Source organism: Eulemur rufifrons, chromosome 19 (assembly GCF_041146395.1).
Source record: "Eulemur rufifrons isolate Redbay chromosome 19, OSU_ERuf_1, whole genome shotgun sequence".
Taxonomy (NCBI): Eukaryota; Metazoa; Chordata; class Mammalia; order Primates; family Lemuridae; genus Eulemur; species Eulemur rufifrons.
The window spans coordinates 42,144,383-42,171,643 of record NC_091001.1 but is presented as its reverse complement, the minus strand read 5'-3'; the positions used below and the strand labels follow the sequence as shown (position 1 = coordinate 42,171,643).

Genomic DNA, 27,261 nt, shown 5'->3' with positions numbered 1-27,261 from the left:
GTTTCACAGGCCTCATTTTTCAAGTATTCTCTTGGTTTTGGGGCCTCATCCGGCATGGCTCGCCCAGGCCAGGCCCAGCACATGTGGCACAGGGTGGGGCACATGCCTGGCAGGGGGCTCCTCTACTTCCTTTTATTTTGCTTTCTCACGGGGCTGCTAAACATCCCTGGCCAGACTGTTACAGTCTATTATGCAAGTACCTTCGAGAGACTTTAGGCAAAGAGCAAGCCTTTCCCACATGCCACAGAGAGTCCAGAGGGTGGCACAACTACATCTCTGAACAGTGACCAGGGACATGCACTCACTCATTCATTCTCCTTAGAACAAACAGCTTTACAGACGAGAGTGGATGCGCAGATCTGGGGCACACCTTGCTTGGGAACCGTGGTCGTATTTCTCTATTGCCATATGATAGAAAATCATTAAATATGAATACAATGGACCATTGCCTGACACCAGAACAAAAAAGCAGTCCATCCAGTCCTGTATTCTTTAGTTCCCAGTAGGGGCCCCAAGGTATAGAAGCCTAGAATCATAGGGAAGGCCTTCAGAGACCCTCGGATGTGTCAGTTCTCATGTCAGGCCCACCAAACCCTGGGCGTCCCCAGGGAGACATCGGGGTGGGACAGGTGGGTGTAGGGTCAGCAGTGCCACACCACTCAGGTACTGACTCCTCTCATCCCTGATTTGACCAGAGCTGTTATTCTTTTCTGGGTCTCATTTCTTGTCATTTCTGTGTATGAACAAAAGGTCCCTGGCTAAATAGCTGGGCTATCTTTAGTCAGGTCAAAACCCTCATTTCATGGAGGGGGAGACTCAGCCAGTACACCAAAGGTGGCTGGTGCCCCTCTAGGATGGGAATCTGACACTGCAGCTGCCCTTTTGGACAAGGACCCACCTCTGGCCACCCCGCCTTCCTTCCAAGACCTCGTTAGCTCTGCATGCACCATCTATGAAGTTAAGTGTTCTTTTGAAACCGATTTATAGTTCCAGTTTCTGCCATGTTTGGGTCATGAACTCTACAGCCTGTAGAAATTAGCATATACCAAGTTCACACTTGCTTTGCCAGTTATGATTTTTCAAATTTGATTAAATCACTCTTCACTAGCTTGGGGTCTGCTTGTCTGCTTAGGGTCTTGGTTTTGTTTTGTCTGTTCCCAGAAGAAGCTTACCCTCCTCCTGCTTGTCCTGACAGAACTGTGGGCCTTTGCTATTTTGTCTTTTCCTGGACATGGTTCATAGGACTGCACCATCTTCCCAGTAGTGACCAGCATGTTCTTAGCTTTGGTGGCCTGAGAAGCAGGTGTAGTCCCATCGTCAGGGCAGTCGACACAACTAATGTTTTTCTGGAGTACAACAGATAACTGGGAGCCTACCATTGTACAGCTTGCACAGTTTTTCATAAAATACCAGTGTTGCTCTCACAGGGCGGTATCTGATAAGGTCCTCAATCCCATGTCTGAAGATCTTGTGGCCAGATGTTTTGGAATTCACAGGTTTCAGATTTTAGAAAAGTAATATGGCACAGAGTTGGCATTTTTTGTATAATCTGCCACACATTACACATGTGTACTGTCGTATACGTATATGATTTTATACCCCTGGGGGAGCCTCGGGGTAGTACTCTGGAATCAAACTCATAATATTGCCTCACTGAAAAGTATGAATGTTTACATAAAACGGGGTAAATAAAGATTATAAATAGTCTCACATCAGCTCAGATCTGGTTGTGCTGCTAAATGATGCTGCTACAAACTTAGAAAAATTATTTTCTGTTTTAGAGCTTGCTGGATTTGGCAACTGTGTACCTAGGATTGTCTCTAGTGATGCAGAGGAAATGCCCAAAAATATTCTCTCTGTGGAGAGAGGAGGCACACTGAGATGGTCTTTTCCCAGTCTGGAGGCCTCCGCCACCCCCCACCCTGTGAGCCGTCCCGTTGTGATGAGGGAAGCCCGTTGGTACCTAATCCTGTGTCCGGGGGAGGATGGCAGGAAGGGCCTGTGGGGCCTGGTGATCAGGAGGTGGCTAAAAGGAAGTGGAACTTCTGAGCTGTTCCCATCTGTGCAGATGAAGGAGGAGAGTGGACATCAGCAGGGCTGTCCCCTGCCTTCCAGAAAGGCCAGGACACCTGGCCAGGGGCTTGGGGGCCTCCCCTGAGTAAGTCATTTTCACTGCCCTCTTTCCTCGAGGGATCAGCAGTGAAGGGCTGAACATGACGAGAAGGCCCAGGCATGGTTTGGAAGGGGGAAGTTGGTAAGAGTCAGTGAATGGATGGCGATTCCTCAAAAGGAAGGGAGGCTGGACTGAGAAGGAGCATCCTGTGGGAGAAGGCAGGTCACGTGAGGCACAGCAGGGCCCCCAAAAGCTGGTGTTTGTAAGTGACTTGGTTTCTGTCAGCTCTGACAGAACATGGAGTTGGGGCACAGAAGGGGAGAGTCTGGGCCGGTTGGGAACCTCTCTGGTGTGTGAAGGCTGCTGCCTTTCTGCGGAGTCCCCCCTCCTAATCACAGCCCATTTTCCTGTTGCAGATCTGCCGCCGCCTTAATGGGGTCCGGTTCACCAGCTGCAAGAGCGCCAAGGACCGCACGGCCATGTCAGTGACACTGGAGCAGTGCCTGATCCTGCAGCACGAGCACGGCATGGCCCCGCAGGTCTTCACCCAGGCCCTGGAGTGCATGCGCAGGTGAGTGCCACCGCCAGGCCGCGCCCTGCCTGCCCTGGTCCGTGTAAACTGCAGATGAGCTGGCACCACTGCGCCTTCCCGCGGGGCCTGCCCTGCATGAGCCCCTGATGCCAGCCGCCACACTTGAGTTTGACAAACTAGTCAAACTATTGGCACTGTCAAATTCAAACAATGTTCTCTTGTAAGGCGAGGGGGGAAGAGAGCTGGCAGTCTTTCTGAACAGGACTGCGCTGAAAACTGGTAGACTGACGGGCAAGCTGAGGGTCAGGCAGCTAAGGGGAGCTTGGCTGCAGCCGTATGATACGTCCCTTCAGCCACCTGCCTGGCTGTGGGCGTGATTTAGGGCCAGTGCTTTCTCAGCAGGCCTCTGCTGTTGACATCGTATAGCCACATGCATATGTACATTTCCAAACTCGAGTGAAGACCGCGTCTGCAGGTTGCACCGGTTTGCTCCGCTGCTTCTCTAGCAGTCAACACAGTTTGCTTTTATGAGCAAAGTGTCAAATGAGTGTTTTATGGTGACAGCTGTCAGTGTGCCCTGGCAACCTCACCCAGTGATGTTCTGATTCTGAGATAGCAGGCGTGTTTGCAGAATGAAACCCAGAACTAAAATTGTCCACTATTGATCAATGCCTTGTTTCAAGCACTGCTGGGCAGCCCCTACCTCACATACCAAAAGAAAGGATAAGAAACCTGGTTTTCCCGTCTCCTTCAATGTAGTCACCAATGCTGTTAAAGTCTCGTTTCCAACGGTCACTTCTACTGAATGTTCTGTATCATTTGTCCTCTCACCAAATTCTTTAAAGCGTTCAATTCTCTTATCCTTTCTGTATGTTTCTGCTGTTTGACCTTCTCACAATAATGCACAAAAGAGATGCATGAGCTCCTGCCTCTTGATAATAGCATTTTGTAAAAATGGAGTTATTTTTGTCCCTGTTTTGTCTTTACAAGTTCATCTAAACCTCTCTGTTAAAGTTCACCATCCCCCTGCCCAGCCTCAGGGGAGCAATAGAGACTCAGGGCCCTGCTCTGCCATTCTTTAATTTTACTTGCCGTGACTAAGGGGCTGCCCCAGGAGCCTGGGTGCCCTTCAGGCTCCACGTCCAATGCGACCCTGCTGCAGCAGGGGTCCCGGTGCAGCAGAGGGGCAGCCACGTCTGTGCCCATCAGCTGCACGGCTTTGGCAGGGACTGCTCTAGTGAACTGCAGACCTTTGCCAGTGAAGACATGAGAAGAAGCAGGATTCCTGTGGTTGTGGCAGCAACGATCAGGATCAGGTCCAGTCAGGAGCCGAGGCCCTGAGTTAGGCACACAGTTGACACAGGGACCTCTGTCCAGTTCTTGGGCTCTTGAACAAAGTCCACAAAAACAATTCATTCTGATTTCATCTGAGCAAAAAGATCTCGGGAGACCAGGGAGAAAGTGGGCGTATAGAGAGACAGAGCACGGCTGCCGGGCCTGTCACTGAGCCCCGAACCCACACGGCCTGTGTCTGCCTGCCTGTAGCCCGCGGGCGTGGTGTGTGCAGGACAGTCGTTATAGCTGTTACAATTTACAACACAAAGCACTCTTTATAACTTTCAATCGCATAAGTAATTGATCCTCCTTATAGGAAAATTAGATAATACAGATAAACATCTATAATAGTCCTTCACTCTCATGCACACACCCCACAAGAGAATTCTCCATATTCCTGCTGCTAACAGGTTGCCGTGTTAACATTTTTATCCGTGTTCTCTCAGAGAGATGTACGTACAGACCTACATACAGGTGTGAGTGTGGTTAATCCACACATTGGTTAGCCAGTCCCTGAATGACACAAAAAAACACATGCACAAACAAATGCAGTGATATGCACAATTCTGCCTATCGTTTTAGCCTACTTTTTTCCATTTAACTGTCTTGTGAGCATTTTTTTCAGGTGGAAAAAATATAGACCTTATCACTGTTAACACATTGTATAATTTATCCAATTTGCTATCATTGAATATTTAAGCTGTATATGGTTTTCCAGCATTTTAATCAAGAGGGCAGTGAATATCCTTAAATATTCTCCTGTCCACATTTTCCAGTTGACTCCTCAGGTTAAAAAGTATACATCTTTGTAAGGCTTTTTTTTTTTTGCGACAGTTTTGCTCTGTTACTCAGGCTGGAGTGCAGTGGTGTCATCATCACTCGTCTCAAACTCCTGGGCTCAAGTGATCCTACTACCTCCCAAGTAGCTGGGACTACAGGCACATACCACCATGCCAGGCTAAATTTTTAATTTTTTTTTTTTTTTTTTTTTTTAGAGATGGGGTCATGCTATGTGGCCCAGGCTGGTCTCAAATTCCAGGGCTCAAGTGATCTTCCTGCCTCAGCCTCCCAGAGTGCTGGGATTACAGACGTGAGCCCCTGTGCCCAGTCTGTAAGGCTTTTTTAATAATTTTAATACAAATCACCAAATTGTTCCCCTACCAGCCACAGTCCTGCCCAGTGTCCCAGAGTGTCCAGGAATTGCATGCCTGGGCACTGTCATTCCTGTCACTATTCTGAGTGCTCCTGGAGGCTGTATGGTGTCATTTTTCTGTTCTACTTACAGATGTGGACCCCGAGGCCCTAAGTGGGTGAGGGCCTTCCTCACATGGGAGCAGGCACCATCCCCTTGGCCTCCCTCTGCCTCTGTAAGCCCCAGTCCTGCCTCCAATCATGGATGTCTTTTTAAATTTTCTTTTTTTTTTCTGCATTTTCTAAAATCTGTACACTGAGCACATAATACATAAATAATTATTTAAGAAGTTATAAAAACAAAACAAAGTTCACTCTTCCTTGAACTCTGCCTGCCCTGGAACCCTCAGCACCAGCCCAGGGAGAGAGCTCACTGCTGCCTTGAGTAGAACCCTGCGGCACCTCGGGCTCTCGCTGCAGGCATTGTTTGAAGGTGACACTGTTACCCTTGACTTTGTGTTTTCTGGATTATCCCATGTGGAGAAGACATGTATCTATTTAGTCAGCTGCAAGCCCGAGGCGCTGGGTCACCAGCTAGCACTTCTGGCTGCAGGGCTGGCCAGCGAGAGCCCCGAGGAGGCAGCAGTGAATTTGCACCCTGCTCTCAAGCAGAGGAAGAGGTTTGGTTCTCTCGCTTTCTCACTTGCATCTCACCATGTGGGCGAGTAGAGCATGCAGGTGGGGGCAGAGCTGGCACCCAGGCTGGCTTCTCCTGGAGGCCCAGGGCGAGCACTGGTCCGTGCTGTGCTGTACACGTTCAACAGCAGTTGTCTCCCCAGAAGCCCTGATCTGTAGTGTTTGCCAATTTCTGTGGCATAAATACCTCCACTGGGGCCCATTTCAAGCTCCCAGAGTGGCAGCACTGAACATGGAGTTGGGAAGAGATTTACACCCTCGGCTCCTTTGAGCCATGTGCGCTGACTCCAGCACACCTCTGGGGCATCCCTCTGTCCCCAGTCCAGGGGCTGAAACCCTCACTTAGTGGGCCTTCCTGCGTAGCCACCAGGCTATGCTGGCAGGGAATGTGATGACTGGTCAGTGCTGGCCAGCTTGGAAAGTGTCCCCTGTCAGAACGGCACATTCCAGCAGGGCCTTTCCAAGCCTTCAGGGTTCCTCTGGGAACACCGGGGAGGACTCAGCGTGAGGAGGAAGCTGGCCCCCCTGCCTGCCCTCTCCACGTGGATCCTTCACAGGCTGCCTGCTGTGTCCTAGGACCTCTGCTTCTGTGTCACTGCTGCCACTCAGTGGCCATGGATGTGATTCCAGAGTCGTGTGGTTCTAGGTACCATCTCACCTCAGTACATTTCTTCTCTAGCATCAAAAGGGGAAAGAAACCCCAAGTTTCCAGTGTGGGGTTGCTTGGATTCCATCCTTGGAGATCATTGTGTAGAACAGTAACTTGCAAAGTTGGGGACAACAGCAGCTCACGGCCTGCCACTGCTGAACCTGAGACCCAAGGTGGGGCTGGGGAGGACCCTGCATTTGGTTCGTACCTGAGGTAAATGGTTTTCATTTGTGTGGTTAATCAAGAGGCAGCTTTCGCCAAATCCATCGCACCATCCTCGCTGGGGCATCTGTGAGAAGGTCAAATCCCCAATGGTTCTTCATGTTCAGCTTGCTTCTCAGAACCCCGTCTTTGCAGCATGCGGGCGCATGGCGGGGCGGCATGGAGTTGTGCTTGGCCAGCCGAGAGGGAGTGAACATGGAAAACCATTCATTCAACCTACATGTGTTTATTTTCAGTAGATTGAAGTATTTTTTTCTTATTTTCACTTCTCTTTCTCTCCTTTTTTCCTGTAACTGTGCTGATTTTATTTTGGTCTTCCTCTCACACCCTTTTCTGCATATCATCTTTTCTTTCCGTTGTGGCTTCATTCCATTTTTTTTAATCTTATCTTTTGGTTCTCTTCTTTTTCCCATAACTTTTGATAAAATCCATCGCATGTGTTTCTTTTTTCATTATTTTTGTTTCTTTCCTTTTTTCTTTTCCTTTCTCCCAAACTTTTTCCTTTTCACAGCATTGGAACACGGGAGGTAGTCACGCAGAAGAACTTGAGCGGCCTGGTGCCCATCCGAGACTTAAGGCTAGACCCCAGCCTCCTCTGTTCCCTTCCTTTATTAGCTCTGAGCCCCAATTTACTGATTGTGTGGCTCTTTCTGAGCATAGCATACCTGGTGACCAAATTGCGTTGCAAATGAATATCATTACGAAAAATTCATAAGTCACAAGAAAAACAAAAGTGCCAGAATATGTCCAGCCACCGTGTACCTAACTGGACAGAAGGAATGTCAAAGCGTGGTCTGCCAAGAAATATCTCATGCCTTACAGTTTGACGTTTTGTTCTTCTGAACTGTAAATATCTGCCAAATTATTTCACCAAGAGGACTTGTTCGTTTAAATCACGTCTTCAGTGCTTGTAACATGTTCTCACGGTGCCCTGCCACTGCATTATTTAGCTGGCCTGGAATTACTTGTACCACATCTCTTACCTTCTGATGTAAAATTGTTTATTACCTGTACATCTCGTGTGCCCTGTTTCCAAGAGAAGGGAATTCTGTTTGAAGAGAATTTGTATATTTGATACTATTCTTTAAGTGTACTGCTACCCTTTCCTTTCCTTTTGAAGAAAAATGAAAAGAAAAAGATAGATGCTTTCTATAACTGGCTCATCTAGACAAGCCTATTTAATAGGACATGTACTTTCTGCTTTCATTTCAAAGCGTAGTCCCTGAATCACAGTAGCAAACAGTTTGCGGAATCATAACACTTCCTTGCTCATGTTTATTATTTCCAATTGGGGTGACACAAAACTGTGACTGCAATAGTACATGGTACCAAGTCAGACACATAGAGATAACCTATTGCATGTGACTTTAGATTTATTCTTAACTCTTTAAGGATCAGCAAACTGATTCCAGGAAGTAACGCATACAGTAACAAAAGGCAGTTAAAGTTATATACATTTATTTTTCTGAAAGTAGCATTTTTCATTTAAAAATTACATCTTTAATTCCAGATTAAGTCAGACATCTCTTCTCTCTTACCCATCAAATATGGTTAAAAATGAAAAAAATCAAAGAAAAATGGCCAAGAATTGATTTTGGGTGGGGGAGCTCTGGCAGATGGAGAGCTGTGAGAGAGAGGGTCACTTTGGTCTCTGCTGTTATCACCCTTCACTTTAACATGGCAATGTCCCTAAAACGGGATGAATTGTAACCTTAACATTCATATGTGGCGGAGAGTAATTGTACCCCTATAAAGGGAACCAAATAAATCAGGGGAGAGTTCCACACACCCTGTATGAGGATAGCAGTGGCTTCTCTGCTTTCCAGTTCACATTATTATAACATTGTACTTCTGTTTGCATCCGCCAGCTGGTTCCCCACACAGTGTATTTTATGGAGTGGATTTCTTTTCACCAGTCTAGAAAAATTGGAGTAAATTTAGAGAATCTGGCTTTTCCAGAAACTTGACACCCATATGCACACACAAACCCAGTCTACCACAAAGTCTGGCTTCTCCATTCTCCAAGATCACCAGACCTTACTCTGGGGTTTCTCTGATTTGGGATGAGCTCAAGTCCAGGTTCTAGGAATAGCAGAAGCAGTTAGCAACGAGTGGCAAACACCACACTCAAACTTTCAATTCTAAAGTGTAAAACCATCCTCATCACTCCCAGGAGCACCCTTTTTCTAGATCCCCCTGAGCACTGCAGGATCCGTAGGGCAGGTGTCACCTCTGTGTCGCTCTGTAGGTAAGCCCACTCTTCTCCAAGTGCAGAGTGTTCACTTGTCTCTTCTAGAGTAAATGAGGTGGCTGTTGTGTGGCACAGCTCCTGGCATCCTTCAGTGGGGAGTCACTCACCAAATGCCAGCTGATGGGTGGTGGTGAGTTGTAGCAGCATGGCACTAGGCATTGGACGGTGTCCTGGTCAGTCTGTGATTCTGTGAAAGGTGTGTTCACCACTTGCCCTCTTTCACATTGAGGTGCACACTTCAACTCTCTAGGACATTTTGTCTGCTTGATTTGAAAGTGGGAAAGTAGAGTCCACAGCCTCCTTCAGTTCCCATTCCACAGCTTCCCAGGCCCTGCGCCAAGCAATAAGCTCCTGATGACGCAGTGGTGACAGGTGCACGCCCACCTCCCGGGCAGAGCTCGTGGCCAGGAGAGTCCACACACAGAGGGAGGCCCTCCCACTGCAGACAGCAGCCCTCCCTCCCCCGGGGCCCCTGTGGGCTTCTGTGGCACTCGCCAGGGGCCCCTCCCAGGACCCCGCCACACAGCACAGGGAAGCCACGTCCAGCCAACGGACCTCCTCAGAGGGGGCCTCAGGGACACCACAGCCTGATCCTTGGCTGTTGTGGTGCCAGCCACACCTTCCTGTCCCATATGGGTTGGCTGTTGGGTTGGAAGAGAAATGGGACTACAGGGAGAGGGGATAAGGTTCTTCGTCTCCCTCCTCCAGGGGCTGGGTCAGAAGGCAGCGCGTGTGCCTGCACAGTCTTGGCAGGCTGGCACTAGAGAGGATGCCAGGAGACCAGCTTAGGCCATGGTTGGTTGTGTTTTGGTTTTTTTGCTTTAAAATATCTGAGAAAAGAAACTTAGTATGATCAACCTTTATGCTGAATTTTAATATCACTAAGGCCCTTTGCTCATGAAATGAGTCCAAATACATAACGAAAATCTTGTCTGCTTTAGTGAGGAATGGGATGAAATAAAGATGGGGAGATGATTCAAGAAGGGGGAGTCATTGATATTCGATGATGGTTTTTAGGTCACTTCCCAAGTAATGTTAGCACTGAGGCATTATCAGTGTCAACCAGCTTGAGGTATTCAGTATTAAATCAGCTTTCTGAAGTTAGAGAAACCACTCTGAGGAGAAGTTCTCTTTGGATGGTCATATCAAGTTTTTTCAACAACTGTGACAGTCACCATTTACTCCTATGGCTTGGTTCCAACAGAGATCTTAACAGCCAGTTCTCCCTCCACAAAGCAACAGGAAAAGCAGCCACTACCCGTGTCTGCCATAGAATCACTAAGACACTGATGCCACCAGATGAGTTCTAAAGCGGAAGGTCCCACCAGAAAGGGAAAACCAGAGATTTTCCTAAAATTTGTTGGCATTTGGGGTTTCCTTATTAATTTTCATTTCAAAAATGGATGTCCTTGAAAAGAAATAACTGATATAATAAAAATAATCACGGAGCTTGGAAATAATTAAGTCCCCCTTTCTAAAAATCTATCCAAGCCCTTCTCAACTTGTGTTTTTGACTCCTGAAAATTATGCAGCCAGTGCGGTCAGTGCAGGCGTTCAGCCTTCGGGCAGCAGGCGGGCCTCTGCAGCGGGCAGTGCCGTTAGCGCAGCACGCCCTCCCGCCTCGGCGCGCCTCGTCCTGCGCGCCTGCCAGCTCATCTACACGCACAGACCGTGGGGTGACGTGTGGACCAGCTACCTCAGCTAGAGTTTGTCAATTCAGACATTCGGGGGAAAGGAAATACAATTTGATTTAAAAACTAAATTGAAATGAAAGTAGAATCTTGGTTATGACTTCATGTCTAAAGTATTCAGCCAGCTAAACCAGGCATTAGCTCCTTTACTGTGTAAATAAAACATAATGTCAGAGTTCACATATTATTCTTCCATGCTCCTCAAGGCAGCTTGGCATTTACTGGTGATAGGTGGTTTTTGAAAAGTTTTTAAATTTCTATATAAATGGAGAAGCCATATCTGAAATAGTCCATTAATGTAAAAGCGTCCAAAGATGAAAGGAGATTAACTGTGCATAGAATCCTATAACTTCTACTTCAAGTGGAAGTACATTTTTGATTACTGAATGTTGGACAAACCACATTATTCACTCTAGGGGGTCCTGCTCATATGGCCTAGGTGTTCGGCTCAGATGACACACATCTAGCTGACAGCTTGAGGCTCCGTGATAAAAAAGCATATCTGAGTTACCAAATTAGTTAATGACAACCAGGTAGATAGATACTTTTCTAAAATACTGGAGCTTATCTTTTGAATAAAAATTACTGTCTTACTGAAAATATTTTACATTTTCTTGATAATAAGACTGTCATTTTCACTTTAAAAGGCTTGAGCAGTTGCCACTGATATTTTTTTAAAATGCATGACATATGTTCTTCATACAACTTGAATTTTTTTGTAAATCACTGTTTCTTAGTAACTGCAAATTTTACATCTCATAAGGGGGATTTTTTACTAAATTTGATAACTATTGATCTCATTGCTGGTCTTAGAACAATATAAAATATCAGGTTATTATGTGTTGTGGGAAGTTATTTATATTTAAAATCATCTTTGCCTGTTAATTTTATGTCTGTACCAGAGAACTGCTCTGATGCTCTCGCTGAGGATGTGGGGCCTGCCTGGCTGCCCAGCCGCCTGTGCAGCACCCGCTTTTGCCCCCCGGGATTGCCATGACAGCCCTCCATCAGATGCAGCTGGGGATGGTGCTGGTAGCAAGTTTGCTAGGGAAGGGTGCCTATGGGCTCTCACTGGCTCAGCTGGCTGCCACCAGATCTCAGTGGGGTCCCTCCTTCATGACACTCCCGCCCTGATAGCCAGGCAGACCTGCGCTGCGGACAGTGTGGGCCCATTGGATTGCTTTGCATGTAGAACAGCTGTCCCCTAGGTGGAGATAGCGTGTCAGAACGGCCTTCTCAGCCAGAGGGCTTTGCTACAATTCTACAAGGAAAGTCAGCATTTTCAATTTGATGTGATTACAGCCTCTTGCTAATACAGAAGAGTGCAGTTCTTTAAAGGCACTTTAGTAAGAGTAGTAATATTTCTGCTTCCATTTAATTTGCTATGTAACAGAACCTTTGAAACACACAATAGAGCTCCAAGTAACTAGACATGAGATCCATGAAATCATTAACTCAAAAAACTTTGCTTCCAGTTAGATACAGTGCTGCTTTTGGAAATGCAGAACTCACAGCCCCATACAGCATGTGTCCATCTCTGTGCTTCTTAATTGCCTGTTCAGAAACCCACCATCTTACGTATGTATTTGTTGTAAATGAGTCCAGCACCCATTTAAATTAATCTTTTTTTTAATGTTATGAAAATAATCAGTTCATTTCATCTTAGTTTTAAGTCTTTTCTTTTTTCCTTTTTTACTGCTGTCATTTCTTGTGCTTGTTTTTTCCCCAGTGAGGGTTGTCGAAGAGAAAATACAATGAAGAATGTTGGAAGTCGCAAATATGCGTTTAATTCCCTGCAGCTGAAGGCTTTCCCCAAGCATTACAGGCCTCCCGAAGGGACTTACGGAAAAGTTGAAACATGAACACACGGTTTCCTCTAATTAGCTGTTACATAATAAATGTGGGTACCCTCTAGTGTCATATATGAATTCTTCAAGAGGACCCGAAGGATTGGTTTTTATTTTTGTGGTTTTTTAAAAAAATATTTCACTAAAGAGTCTATGGAGCATGTTTTTTGTTTTTTGTTTTTTTCCATTGGAATCAATAGGAGGTAACGTTTGGCTCGACAGTACGGATAGTAATGATTGCCCGTTTACATAGCCTTCGGCTATAACTGCACAGATATCATTGACAGTTACTTGTAAGAATCAAGCTAGGTTTGTCTGAAATGCTAGAAGACTTTTAAATGCCTACTTAGGCATTGCTCACCTAATTATTTTTTTACTGAGTAACTCAAAAGTGACCATTGAATTACAATCTACTTTTTAAAAATCTGAATGTAAAACAGTAAATAATACATTAAATAATTGGATCTTAGGCATACCAATAAATGTTAAATGTTAACTCAAGTTCCAGGGAAAGAAGCTAGCACTATCTCATGCAGTGAGAGTAACTGGTTCTAATGAATTATCCTGCCCACACCACCACCTGTGAGGCCAGAAGTTGGAAAAAATATTGATAAATCAGCCAGAGATAAGACTTTATTAGAAGGTAACACCTGCAAAGCAGCCCACACAATTGGGGCCACTCTTCTTTCTGTCTCTCTTAAGTTACAGAAAGGGTGTCTGCTTGAGACATAAAGCCAACAGTAAGGCCCTTTACAGTGTCTCCTGTTCTCTGAAACTCCATGTCCAGGTCGCCCCAGGCCCACAGGGCACATCTCCCTTACTTCTCTGGATGCCGAGTTATAATCAGTTGAGGACCTCAAATGTCTGCGTGACATCACTCCAATGGGGAAGTTATGCCTGTAGAGATAGTGGAAACCGAAATATTTTCAGAACAAGTATTCTTTTGCAGGATTCCCAGTATATCTTCTAAAAGACAATACAATCATGTTTGAATGTCTGATAAAAGTGTCTTATTTTTAGGTTTGCAGTAATTGTTACTTTCCTATTCTCATTCTGTTATGTCAGATGACTATTGAGAAACAGTTGAAATTATCTCCTGAAATGAGAGTTTGAAAGGGATTTATGGACCATAAAACTTAGGAATTTCATAGAAAATTATGTCTTGTCATCTTTTATAAGATGGTGATGTCTTATCTGCACATTAGCAGAGTTTTTTTCCTTAGGAGTTTATATGTTTTATCAATTCCATATGATGATTATGTTTACATGTTATTTAAAAGTCTGTAAAAGAAATATATGTGGCACATATTAATCATGTTGATCCTAATGATTTGTGAACCTCCTGGAAATTCTTTACATTTAAAAGTCTAGACGATATTCTTTTAGCTCCTTTAGAAATGCATAACAAACTTGGGCCCAGGGTGCTGAGACACAGAGAGGACCACTCATTGGCAGGGACACAGAGTGGGTGGACAGAGCCTGCTGTCTCCCGATGCCTGCTGGGAGGAAGATGTGAGCTGGCGTGGAGGACGGTTAATGGGAGATGCACTCTCTGCCCGCCACTTAAAGCTGGGTTCACTGGAGGGTGGGAGGCAGAGAAGCTCCTGTCCACCAAACCCGCTGCACGGGTGGCTGCTGCTGGTGTCAGAGCCTCCTCTTGAAGTGTCAATGCCTATTCAAAGATGGTTTTTAATATGGCTCATGTAGCCTTTCACCTTTGCACCATTTCATTTTATTTGTAATTTTTTAGTTCCATCTTTTCTCATTTTAACATCACTACTTTTTTAAAAATAGCCTCGTTTTTTAAAGTTAAATGTAACCCATACTGTTTTCAGGATTTTGTCTGAAGAACATTAAATATCTGCATTTATCAAAGGGAATATAGCATATGTTGAGTCATCTATCAACAATTTTGCATGTGGCACCTTTATATGAATTATTTTCCCAAGTTTTGCTTTGTATTATGAGTCACCAGAAAGCTCTAAGCCCTGGCTAATCATGTAGAAAAGATCCGGGTTTCAGTATTCTCTCCGAAGGCGTTGTTCCTGGGCTCACGGTGGCAGCACACACTTCCCGAGCTTGCTCGGAGAGGGGCGTGTTGCGCAGCGTGGGGCAGTAGCACCCCTCTTCACGTAAGAGCTTTGCATCTGCAGTTGCACAGGGAAGGCAGTTTTACAGGTTACTGTAAAAGAGAGGTCCCGCCCAGTATTCCTTGTAAGGCCTCCCCATTTAAAAAGAAGTGAAATGAGATCTATGGAAAACTGGGAATGTCATGTGGGTTCTGTCAGAGCTCTTGCAGCACAGTTGCCTTTAGTTTCCTTTAAAGATGTAAAAATATTGTATAATACAGTTTTGTCCTTACACAATTGTATTTGGCAAGCTTAGTGCATTAAAATACTTTTATTTATTTGTTTGGGGCAGTATTAATATACATAAACATATAGTTACTGTTTTATATATTCTTAGCTCATTCCAAGCCATGTATGCTGTAAATGTGCTAGTCTTTAGAATGACAAATAATAAATAACTGACAAGAATATTAAACTTGGTCTTGCCTGATTCATCTTGGCACATTAGAAGGACTAGTTCTATGGCCAGCCTCCTACTGGGCCGGCACTGGGTGCTCTGGTGCTGAATGCATGTTTGTAAACATAAGACTATGTGAGACTTCTGTTTTATAACCTTGTTTTCGCCTAATTTGAAGTAGAGGGGCAGCAGGTTGTGGGGTGGAGAGCAGGGACTTTGGCAGCAGACAATCCTGGTTCTGCCATTCAGTGGCTGGTGATTCTGAACTAGTTGCTTGACCTCTCTGAGCCTCTGTTTCCTCATGTGTAAAGTGTAGACAACAGTATGTTCCCGATAAGGTGGTTGTGAGGCACCTTGGCAGTAAGTGTTTATAAACCTTAGCCATTGTTTTTCCTTTGTCTGTAAACATGGATCATGTCTTCACTGTGGTAGCCTGGTCCTTGCTGTGTGACTTGCAGAAATGCAATTCCACGCGCGTTTGCTTTGTTCACTGTCACCAGGACTGCATCTCGCACCTCTGCACCTTCTAGGCACACGTGCCTGATGATCTCCTTGGGTAAATGCCTGGCAGTGGAAATGTACAATTAAAGGATAATTTAAATATTCTAAACTTTCTGAGTTTTAACATTACCAAAATACTCCCAGAAACTTAAGCTACCACCTGTCGGACACGCCTTTTCCCTTTATTCTCAACAACAGTGGCGGTGGCACCTCGTTTCAATTTCCACGTCTTTGATTACTGTGAACACTAAACATCTTTTATAACTTTATGTTTCCATTTTTGTGACTTCATTGGAGTATTCATCTTTTCCATATGGATTGAGTGTTTTTGATATACAACATATTAACCCCTTTGTTGTTATGTTGCAGCTTTTTTTAACCTATTTGTCAGCTATCTCTTGACTTTGTTTATGATAGGGAGTATATGGAAGTTTTAAACATTTGTGTAGTCAAACGTATGTCTTTCATTTTGATGCTTATTTTGAAATCAAGTCCAGTCTTCGCCACTGAAGGTGGCACAGATGGGGCAGCTGTCTCCATGAAGTGGGTATAGTGGCATGGTGGCATATCTGTGCCAAAGGGCTGGACTAAAGTGCTCATTGGCACCTTGCTTGGTATGTGGTCCACACTTGGTTTAATGCTATGAGTGGTTTCTGCCTTAGCTCTCATGCTCCAGGATTATTTATTAAATATTCACCTGTTCTTATTTCAGTTTAACATTTAGATCAATCCATCTAGAATTATTTTGGCATAAACCATTTGGAGTCTGCTAAAGTCAGAGAGACTCCTTCCTCATAGCCAGCCCTAATTTTGCTTCTTTGAAGTTAAGCAATGGGGAAGACGTGTCAGGACACCCAGACGGCAGGCACCGTGAGCTTCCTCCTGCCCTCGCCCGCACATGCCATTCTGGTACTGCTCTTGGTTTCTTTTTCAGCCTCTTAGTGTATAGATGACCTGGTGCAGCCTGGCTGCCCAGGTTGAGTTGGCCCAGGGAGGAAAGTAAGCAGGACTAGGGGTTAGAGCTGCCCCGTTTGTATTCTTTCTGAGGACAGACATGATTAGCCATTGGGAGACCGTTATTGCATTGCAGGTTGTTCTAATTCTTTACTAATTACTAACAACATTACACAGCAAGTGGTGCCATTTTTTAATAGAGGTTTCTCCAAAATCTTCATCAGCATCATGTGTTCCTCGTGTTGTAGTAATGAGTGATGGAGCTTCCTGAGCAAGCTCTGTGACCCCCCCAGTCACACTAGAGATGCCAGCATTTCTCTTTTCTCAGGAAAGAAGGAGAAAACCGCTTCCATGTGTGTGGCTAGAAGGGCCTGATCTCATGTCTGGATGTCCTGTCCTGCCCCTGGGATGGCTCTTCTAGGACCAGTACCTTCTCCTGGCAGGCAGGCCCTCACAAAATTCTCCATTTAGAGATGGACAAACTCCCTTTTATTGGTCACTTTTTTGTTTTTTCCCCCAGATGTCCTCCCTTACAAGCCCCTATTAAGGGTTGATTTTTCAGTAAGTTATAGTGAAGGTACTGCCTGCTGTGTACAAACCCCAGCCTGGTCACAAGTTCCCCGGGAGCCTGCAGGGATGACAGGGATGACGGAACTGAAGGGGGGGAGGGCAGTGGGAAACAGCTCAGGCTGCCTGGCCCAGCTGGATGCTCACGAAGGCCTCCCAGAGCGACGGGCACAGCTGCCGTATAGGTAGGTACCTGTGATGTTTTTTTATACCTTCAAATGTGCCCTCTTCTCAGTGATTCCAGGTATTTCCAAAAGTAGAAAGTAATCACATTTCCAGTGGATAAAATCTAGTATTTGAAATCAGTAAGGAAGATAGAAAAAAAGCAAAATAAAAATCTCTTTTTCAGAGGTATATGCTAACCCAAAAGATCTTTCTTTCATTCTTGTGACCACCAAGCAGCACGGGCTCTAGCAAGGGCAAGAAAGGTGAGTTGTAGAGATGGAAGCTTCTATTCAGCAGGCTCTATGTTTCCAGTGGGAGCTCTGGAAACAAGACAGCTCTGGCCAGGACTGATCACCTGATGCCTTGCATACACTGACCACGGGCACCGGCACAGTGGACGCTGGCCCCAGGATCGGTCTACTGTTTGGCTGGAGACCGAATGGTGACTTTTAGGTGGGGAGAACAGGTGGGATCCTGTGAGTTGGCCCACACAAGCGCCCCCTCCCCTGCCAGGGCCACCAGGGGGGCTTCTCCAGCTCCAAGCTACACCCTCGATAGAATGCCCCTTCCCATCCTGTGCTAACATTTGGCAAACAGATGATAACTTGGTCTTATTTTTATTAGCTATCACTATGCAAGCTATGACAGATCCCCATGGGTGTGGAATCAGAATACCCACACTCTCCAGATGCCCTCCCCATTGGTCCCCCTGGTGCCTCTGCACCGTCTTTGCCATGACTCCTGCCTGCACCAGACCCCAGTGGGCCTTTCAGGCCAATGCAGGCAGGTCTGTCACACTCTGTTATACCACTTAACAGACATAAATGCTGAGGAGACAGGTTAGAGAGGGTAGAAAACGTGTTTCCATTTCCACAGCTATCAGAGAGATACACATAGAGACAGTGCACTTCATTGTTTCCCTCCCCTTGCCACTCTCCCCTCTCTTGGCTTCTGTGGCCTGACTCGCTCTCCTAGTTGTTCTATGTCTGACCATCCTTCTTCAATCTCAGATTTGCTTGTCATCTTCTATCCACCACTAATACTGTGGTGTCCCCAGGGTTCTATCCATAACTGTCTTCTCACACAGGATGCTCTTCCTGAAAAATCTTAGCCATTCCAATGGATTGAATGGCCACTTTATGCTAATGACTCCCAAACTTCTAAGTCTGTCCCACACTCTCTCCCAAAGTGCAGATCCATCCACACACCCAACCAGATCCTAGTCGTTTTGCCCGAGTGTCTCTGGGCATCTCAAACACAACATGCTCACACACTCCCCTCCTCCACGCTGGCAGAGGCCTGTCTGATAAATGACCCCACCTTCCCCCTGGGGGTTATCATCCTATCATCCACTAAAATCTGTATCTCTTCAGCCCATCCCATAATTTCCATGCACACACTCACAGCCCTGGTCTGTGTCTGAGTTCCGTGTGATCTGGACTACTCCTGAGCCTCCTCATTCCTCCTCCAAGGCCCATTTCAGGCACACTCTCCTATATGGTGATTTCTGCCCACAGAATGAGTTGGACCTTAAACAAGATTTCCCCCTCACTGAGTGTTGAACATGACTATTATATCATGTGTATCCTGTCCATTGTGTCTTTTACCTCTGTATTCACAAGAGCAAGTGTAATGCCTGCTATGAAAGAGCTACTCAAAGTTTACTGAATAAAGAGATTTTAAAAATGGTATTTTTGTGGTCATCAATTGAAATCTTTCCTATTTAAGTACTTCACCATATTGCTTTTCTCTATATATAATCAGTTATTCTAAACACATCACAAGAACCCAAATTCAACAGGTCAAAGGAAAAGGCAAACTTGAAGAGAATGTGAGGGTTTCTGTTGAAAGTCAGGCATTATAGGGGTTTCAGGCAATGGTCTATTGATCTGGATGGAAGTTACATGACAATTTATAGTTATTTGTTAATATACAAATGTCCTATTCACTTTCCTGTATACTGGTTATATTTAACAATAAAAGTTACATGTTAAAAACCAACCCATCATTCAATGAACAATCTGAAAAGGAAATTAAGAAAATAAAATACTTAGGAAACCAATGAGACAAAAGTCTTATATATTAAAAACTATAAAATTTTGCTGGAAAAAACTAAAGACACCAATAAATGGGAAGACATCCTGTATGCATGGACTGAAAGACCTAATATTAAGATGAGAGAACTATCCGAAGTGATCTACAGATTCAGTGTACACACTATCAAAATCCCAGCAGCATGTTTTGCAGAAATAGAAAAATCCACCCTAAAATTCACATGAAATCTCAAGGGATCCCAAATAGCCAGAACAATCTTGAAAATAACAAAGCTGGAAATCTTACACTTCTTGATTTCAAAACTTATTACAGAGCTACAGTAATCAAAACAGTGTGTCACTGGTATAAATAAGATACAGAGCAACAGGATAAAATATAAAGCCCTGAAATAAACCCTGGTATATGTAGTCAAATGATTTTCTACAAGGGTGCTAAGATAATTCATTGAGGAAAGGACAGTCTTTTCAACAAATGATGATGGGAAAAGCAGATATCCTCATGCAAAAGAATAAAGTTGGAGGCTTACCTTGCACCATAAACAAAAGTTAAAAGGGAGCAAAGACATAACCTAAAAGCTAAAACTATAGAACTCCTAGAAGAAAACACACGGGAAAAGCTTCATTGGATTGGGCAGTGATTTCTTGGATATGTCACCAAAAGCAAAAATAAACTAGACTACATCAAAATTAAAAATTTGTATGCATCAAAGGATATAATCAACAAAATAAAAAGGAAACCTACAGAATGTGAGCAAATATTTGCAAATCATGTTTCTGATAAGGGGTTCATATCTAGAATACATAAGGAACTTCAACAACCTAAGAGCAAACAACCCAACTGAAAAATCAGTCAAAAGACCAGAGCAGACATTTCTCCAAGGGAGACACACAAATGGCCAACAAGCACATGAAATGATACTCGGCATCACTAATCATTAAGGAAATGAAAATCAAAACCACAATGAGATGCCACCTCATACCCATTAGATGACCAATGAACAAACAAAAAACCCCAGAAAATACGTGTTGGCAAAGCTGTGGAAAAATTGGAACCCTTGTACACTGTTGATGGGAATGCAAACTGGTGCAGCTGCTGTGGAAATCACGATGGCAGTTCTTCAAAAAATTAAAAATTACCGTATGATCCGGCAATTCCACTTCTGGGTATATACTCACAAGAATTGAAAGCAGGGTCTCAGAGATATTTTGTACACCCACGACATAGCAGCATTATTCACAGTGGCCCAAAAGTGGAAGCAACCCAAGTGTTCATTGACAGATGAATAGATAAAATGTGGTATATACATACAATGGAATATTATTTGGCTTTAAAATGGAAGGAAATTTTGATACATACTACAACATGGATGAACCTTGAAGACAACAGAGTTTTCTAAAATACATTTTAGAGAGTTTCACTTTTAATAAAAGTTGTAGCACGTAATAAATATACAACAGTTATTGGAAAAATCCATCATTTTCCCTTTCCCGGTGAATAGTAGTACGCATAACAGACCTCGTGATACTCTGCAACAGTGAGCCTTGCTGGTGTGGAATTCTCACAGCCTTTTAGGGTGAACCTTTAAAAATGCAAGTGAGCTATATAATACCTTGATTGCTTTAACTCCAATGAACTGAAGTATAAAGAAGCTATGGCTCTTCATTATTCTTCAGTAACAAAAATAAAACTGGAAACTTGGATTCCTGTTTGGCTCCTCTACTGTATTAAGTGTCAGAATAAAATTAATTGTAATGCTAAGCTTTTTCAACTACTTCATGCTTTTTACTCTTGCTTTCTCTAGTGAACACCTGTTGTTTCAGTTTGCTCCAAATCCCTTTCCTTTTAGCACAAGGGCCCCCACTGATTCTGACAGGAGTTATCATTGTTAGTGCATCTGACCCAGGCCTGGCCAAGAGCACAGGTCCCCATCTCTTCTCCACAGGGACTGGTCCAGTGCAAGGGCAGACGATCCAGAGGAGATCAGAGTCCTTTTGTAGGATTTGATTTGTGGACCCTGGGAAAGGAAGTTCTCTCCTTTTTGGATCACAGATCTTAAGGATGTGGGCCTGCAAATGACAGTGGCCCATTATTTATAGAGGACCAGCCTGCAAATGAAACCAGGAAACAGACAAACAGGAGATGATAAAGACACCTGGCAACATCATCTGAGGCTTGGCATCCAGCTATACCAGATGATAATAAACTTTTGAGGCTGTAACTTAAGTGAATCAGTGCAAATGAAGTATTTCTTCTCTAAGGAATCAAACACTATTTTAGAACTAAATAGGACAGATGGAATAAAAGAAAGTTTTATCCTAAACTTTCCCAATAGACATCTTCTGGACAGGCTCCATGTTACAGATTGTGTCAGTGGCCTTCAGGATGTACAAATTGTGTAATTTGATTCAACAGTCAAGTTTGAAAATAACAGTCTGTCTATTCTTTGTCCTTTAGAACAATTCTCAAAACACATTTATTATATTCCCAGCCCATAACTGTTCAATTAAATTTTTCTTCTAAAACTGACTTACATCAAGAGAATCATTTACTTTATACATATTCAAAAACACAACTCATCCATTTTCTCCAGTGTTCCATGGAAGTAGTCCAACCAAACAGATGTAGCAAAAACTATGTTTCTGATTTTGACTTCTCTGTTTTAATGACCAGAGAAAATCCTTCATTGTTTTCATCTTGGTTTCAATAATGGTATCAATAACCTTTTCTTCCTCTGAATCTTGATCTGGCATCCAACTGAAAATAAATGTACAATTAAATCAAATTTGATACAATTAATTAAACACAACTTAGGTAAGGGGCGTCACTACATAAGAGAAGTAAACCAGTTTCCAGCAAAATCAAAAAGGCAATTGTCAGAGATACCACGATCAAACATAATAACAAATAAAGATGGCATTAAAAACAAAAGTTCCACTTAAGGGTGATCACTAAGGATTTTCTTCTCAAGTAGAATCCAAGTTACATTTACTTTTTCTTTGGACTATAGTCAATGCATGTTCTTTTAGAAAACTTTCTAGGTTTAGGTTAATATTCAAATGTATTTGAAATCTTTAAATAAATTGCAACTGAGAGTGGGGGAAGAGCCCTGAAAAATGTTAAAGTAACACAATTATTTTGAGATTAAAAATCCTTTAAGTCAATTACTTCCTCATAGGCTGACAGCATGTTCTTTAACTTAGCCTCACAGTGTAGCTACTTCTTAAGGGTGGGAGGTAGAGTGGAAGGTTCTAAAGTCAGTTTATAAGGCAAAATTGCATAGTCAATATCATTCCCCAGAAATTCTCTAGGAAGGAATTATTTTGGCGACCAACCCTACCAATGGGTCCAACATAGCCAGTGTCGGACAGCCAGCCATTTATTCATCTGAGCACTAGATGAAGTAGCTAAGAGCCATATTTTCAAAAATAATCTTTAAACATGGGAATCATAAGCTGATCAGCTTACTCATACTATGTGGGAACAGTTGATTCAAAGTTCCCATTTTATCTTCAATGGGACTTAAATAGCAAGCAAAATTACCAACATCATTGTTCTGTTTCTGTTTTTTGTCAAGTATATATGATTGAAGTCATGTTAGTTGTGACATGACTCTGCTCATTCTGGAGGACTAATGGTGAGTCCTGGGGAAAGACTGTAAGAATCCATTAGTCTGCTAGAAAATTCCCTAGAGTGCTCTTTCTAGTGTCAAAATATAAGTGAAGCTCTGCCTTGTATTGATACTTAGAAATGGTCAGAAGCACTTCTTACTTTTTATTCAAGATTGTTAGAAATTTCTGCAGAAGGTAGATAAATTGTGAAAATTAAAGAAATAAAAATTCTGACATCTTAATTTCTTCGGAGATCATGGAGCAGAGAATTTCGGGGAGCTGACTATAAATTCAGTCATTTGATATGATTATATAGCATATAATTCACTATCTCTACACCAGGTATTATTCCTGACTTCTCTATTAACCTAAACATGCTCTAAAATTCTTAAGAAATCTAAAGCCTTGTATTTTACTTGGGTAACAACACTATGGGAGGGGAGGCAAGAAAATCCTCCTCTCTTTTTACATAAAATGACAGGAAAAGATGGCAGAGAACTGTGTCATTGAGAAAGGAAACAGCATGGCCAAATTTAACTGTATACCCTCCCTGCATCTGGCTAACATGCTCAAGTTATTTATGACTGCTTCTGGGTCATAACATCTGTACCCTCTGTTTCTTTTGTCAACAAAAAGAAAAGGATTTGCAGTGTAGTTCCTAAACAAACAAAAGCATGCTCAAGCCAAGTGACTGCTTTCTTTAAAAGAATGCTCATATTTCTGATTTCATTCTTTCCTTTCTCCAAGAAAAGGCCCGTAGTTCCCATTCCAAAGATCTCTGTAGATCTTTCAAATCAAAGAATGTTAGAGCAGAACCCCAGAGACTTGTAATGCCTTCCCAGGCCCTTTTCCCCACAATCTATCACTCCAAAATTTGAACACGGATACTGATGTTTTCTCCTGGTCACATAAGGCAAAAGTGTATACATACACCTTAGACCTCCACATTATGGATTTGTGGATGATTGCCAAATGACCTGAATTCAGAGTGACCAACATCAACTTTCAACCATGTACACTTGCCAAGACTTCATTCTGGTACTTTCAGAAATTCACACAGGTCAGCAGCTGTGGTTGGCACAGTGACAGAATAACAGGACAGTTAGCTCCGGGCTTTCAGGAATGCTACCTAATATTCAACTCACTAGAGTAAGAAATACTATCTATATCCTTTTTCCGAACTACATCACTGCAACTTATTTATAACTATTAAGTCACTCACATATTTAACTTCACATAGCTAATTTTTAGCATAAGATTTTAAAAATCTTTAACCACTTACCATTGATCTTTTACACTCAAAAAATGAATATTTCAAAGCTTTGCAGTATCCTTCCTTCAAACACTGCCGAGGGGATTTTCCTTCCTATGACACATAAAACAATATAAACACCTGGGAAATTTCCTCACAAATACAAAATAACTATCCTTCTGAAAATAGATCTTTTTTAAAAATGTTAACAGAGGAAAATAGAAAGTTATATAAGAAATCATTCTCAATTCATTTTGATTGTTGGTGCTTACAGAAAAAAGGGATAGAATAAAAAAAATGTAAAGTAACTTTTGGATACTTTAAGGACACAATCTTGAGTCCTTGAAAACACTAGTTTCCACGGGATACTTTTCTTTAAAATGTTTATATAAAAATTGATAAATGGATATCTTCATTTCCTTATGGGTGAGAATTGTGAATTAAATGCAGTAAAATATTTTTAGATTTTTAGTGTTGGTACTAAACACTTCCCATAGATGTTAATGAGGCAGGCCAGAGTACTTAAACTTGGAAAAACATAACCCAGATTTCACCTGCTCTGCATAACCAGGGACTTCCTCTCACTCAGATTTTCACGCTCCAACCCCATCACTGCAACCACTCCCCCAACCTTGATTTTGCAAGTGCCAGTCACACTTCGCTAGTTTTTACTATGAAAAAAGCTACAGGGTACCACATCCATGGTGTTCTTGTTCCCCAAGAATCTTGACCACTTTCTAGTCTGTTGTCTGCCTAGGTCCTATACATCAGTGATTCTCAGAAGTGGATCATAATAGCAAGCTACCTTTCACCAGCACATTCCTCCCCAAACTCTGCAATACTGATGGAGTATGTTGCCCACATGAACAATGTGGAGGCAGACAAAAAAACCATTGCTATATAAAAGACTATAATTTATTAAGCTGATGCCTCTTCAAACTTTATCTAAGATGCTACCTTTTTCACAAGCTTTCAACCTATATTCCAAATGCCAGGTGGAAAGATCCATCTAGATACACTAAAGCTAAGAAACATTAATTCATCATCCCCTCCCCTGAATGACAGACTGTTAGTTGTCCCTTAATATCTACTCTTCCTTTTTATCCAGCATATGGCTGGGCTACATTTCCCAGCCACCCTTGCAGCTGGCTGTGGTAAGTTATAGCCAATACAATGTGTGGGAAACAGGGTATGAAATTTCTGGGTTGGTCCTGAAAGGAAAAAGCCTTGTCCCCTTTCCCCACTTTACCCATAAGGTTACTAGACCTGATGACGGGAAGCAGAGCACTCTTGGACCATAAGTATGAGAGTAACCTGCTATGTCCTACCACAGCACCTAGAGCCACAAGATCAAGTGTCTGGGTACATGGAAGATGGAAGGAAATGACACAGGCCTTCACTTATAGGCAGAAGGGCAAGAGAGAGAATTATCTTGTTTAAATCAGTTATTCTGGGTCTCTGTAACATGTATTTGAACCTATATCCTAACTAATGCACTCCCAAGTTGTTTTTGCCTTTTGAGGTCAAGACCAATCAGTGCTCCCAAACATGGCTATGCCCAAGAACCAACGCAGGGAACTTTTAACTTATTGGGGGTGGGGTGAGGGCAGCAGTGGAATCTGTATTTTTCAGCTGCTCCTACCTCCAGGTGATTCTGATGAAGAGTCACCAGGTCTAGAAGCTATTAATGAAGACACAAAGGAGATACCCTGTGATGAGTGAGGTTCCTCTGGCATAGTTTCAATGCTTTTGATCTCCTAAGAGTAATTAAATTCTAAGAAGTCTATCCAAGAGATGCCTATTGAGTCTGCTTTTTCCTTGCTTCTCTTCTCCATCCCCACCAGAATTTACATCCTTATTACCATTACCTTGAGTGTCTCTGAGCTCCTCTAGCTCCTTGACTATCTCCCAAGGCACCTAGAACTACATTATTTATGTTGAATTTCTCCCTACAGTGAGGTGCCACAGGTTTCAGGTGTCTTCAAGATTGGCAAGAAGAGATGACAGCACCCATCTGGCATGAGATCAGATTAACTACTTTAATCAAGAAGTTAAGGAATCAAACGAGGTGGCCATACAGAAGAGGCACAGACCACAGCAGAGGTTCCAGACCTTGGTCTTCAGAGTCCCCGGTGGGGAGTGGTGGGTGGTAGATGCCCTTTTAGACTGCAGATGAAGACACCACTCAGGATGAATTTTACACAAACTAAATGAACTTCCATTAAAAGGGCTGTTTATAAACATCAGGATCTTCTACTTGAACAAATCCAGCATCAATAAGACCACATACTGAGTGGGGGGAAAGCAAAGTCTGTAACAGGTGTCCTGGTCATAATCTCTGCCTACAGCTTTCTAGCCTTCCAGAGATCCACTTTCAACACACGAGAGATTATGCCCCATTCATCAGTATTTGGTCCCTGAATTAGAGCTTGGCACTCAATAAATGTTTGCTAAATCAACCACTGCAAAAAACCAACTTGGAATTCTCTAGCCACCAGTATTGTCCTCCACTGCCACAGTTTCTTTCCTCAGTCATACTCTGTGTATTTTCTTCCTGCTGATGCTGATCTCTGTGGCCTTCCTGATGCTGAATGTCAGAAGAAAATCCAGCCTCCTCACCCTGACACATACGGCCCTTCACATCTGGCTGCAACCTTCCTCCCAAGCCTTCTGTCACACCGCTGGGCACTAGCTTCTCCCGGCCCGCCCACATCTCCCTGCCTCTGCTCTTGCTGTTCTTTCAGATTTTACCCTAAACAACCATAGTCCCCACTCCTTACTTGAGAAACTACTGCTCAACATTTAAGATTCAGCTCAAATGTCACCTCTTCTCTGAGACGTTCGTTACCCAGAACGACTAACGCTAAGTCGGGCTATTGACCGCCACCGCGGGCCGACGGGCAGGACTTCGCCGGGCCCTGCCTTCGGGTTGCAGACCGGGTCATCACCACCCGGAGCGCCCGGCCGCACTACCTGGAGCACACAATCCGACTCCAGCAGACATGCGCCCAGGTCCTCCTTCACGCCCGCGCATGCACCGCCCTCCGGCTTGTCTTCGTAATACCGGGGCATGACGGAGTCTGCACCCGCTGCAGTCCCCTAGCCTCGACCCTACTAGTCTACAGCGTTCGCGACCAGGCGGGGAGCCAGCGTAGCCCCCACTAGC

At 43.6% G+C, this 27,261-nt stretch overlaps 2 protein-coding genes across 9 annotated transcripts in view; one reads left to right on the top strand and one right to left on the bottom strand.

Annotated features, from left to right (window-relative positions):
• Window positions 1–14,838, top strand: part of INPP4A (inositol polyphosphate-4-phosphatase type I A) — a 140,184-nt gene extending 125,346 nt beyond the window's left edge. For 6 of the 8 annotated variants that reach the window (XM_069495012.1, XM_069495011.1, XM_069495010.1 and 3 more), the window contains 2 exons: window positions 2,530–2,684; window positions 12,350–14,838. In XM_069495012.1, the coding sequence (XP_069351113.1) occupies window positions 2,530–2,684; window positions 12,350–12,482 (288 nt within the window). In that variant the 3' untranslated portion in view covers window positions 12,483–14,838. Of the gene's footprint in view, window positions 1–2,529; window positions 2,685–7,189; window positions 7,436–12,349 lie in introns of those variants that run through there. The other 2 variants (XM_069495006.1, XM_069495007.1) reach the window with 1 other exon arrangement.
• A 5,406-nt stretch (window positions 14,839–20,244) lies between these two features.
• Window positions 20,245–27,244, bottom strand: COA5 (cytochrome c oxidase assembly factor 5). Its single transcript, XM_069494447.1, has 3 exons — window positions 27,069–27,244; window positions 24,126–24,209; window positions 20,245–21,989 (listed from the first exon to the last, which is right to left on the bottom strand). The coding sequence occupies exons 1-3, from the start codon at window positions 27,165–27,167 to the stop codon at window positions 21,948–21,950; spliced, it is 225 nt and encodes a 74-aa protein (XP_069350548.1). The 5' UTR covers window positions 27,168–27,244; the 3' UTR covers window positions 20,245–21,947.
• Window positions 27,245–27,261: the final 17 nt, after the last annotated feature.

What these genes read in the sequence shown, in the direction of transcription:
- COA5 (XM_069494447.1), bottom strand. Translation starts at nt 27,167, where the DNA reads ATGCCCCGGTATTACGAAGACAAGCCGGAGGGCGGTGCATGCGCGGGC. An exon ending in AGTCGGATTGTGTGCTCCAG is followed by an intron (nt 24,210 to 27,068) that starts GTAGTGCGGCCG and finishes TATGTGTCATAG; the next exon opens with GAAGGAAAATCCCCTCGGCA. An exon ending in TTGAGTGTAAAAGATCAATG is followed by an intron (nt 21,990 to 24,125) that starts GTAAGTGGTTAA and finishes ATTTATTTTCAG; the next exon opens with TTGGATGCCAGATCAAGATT.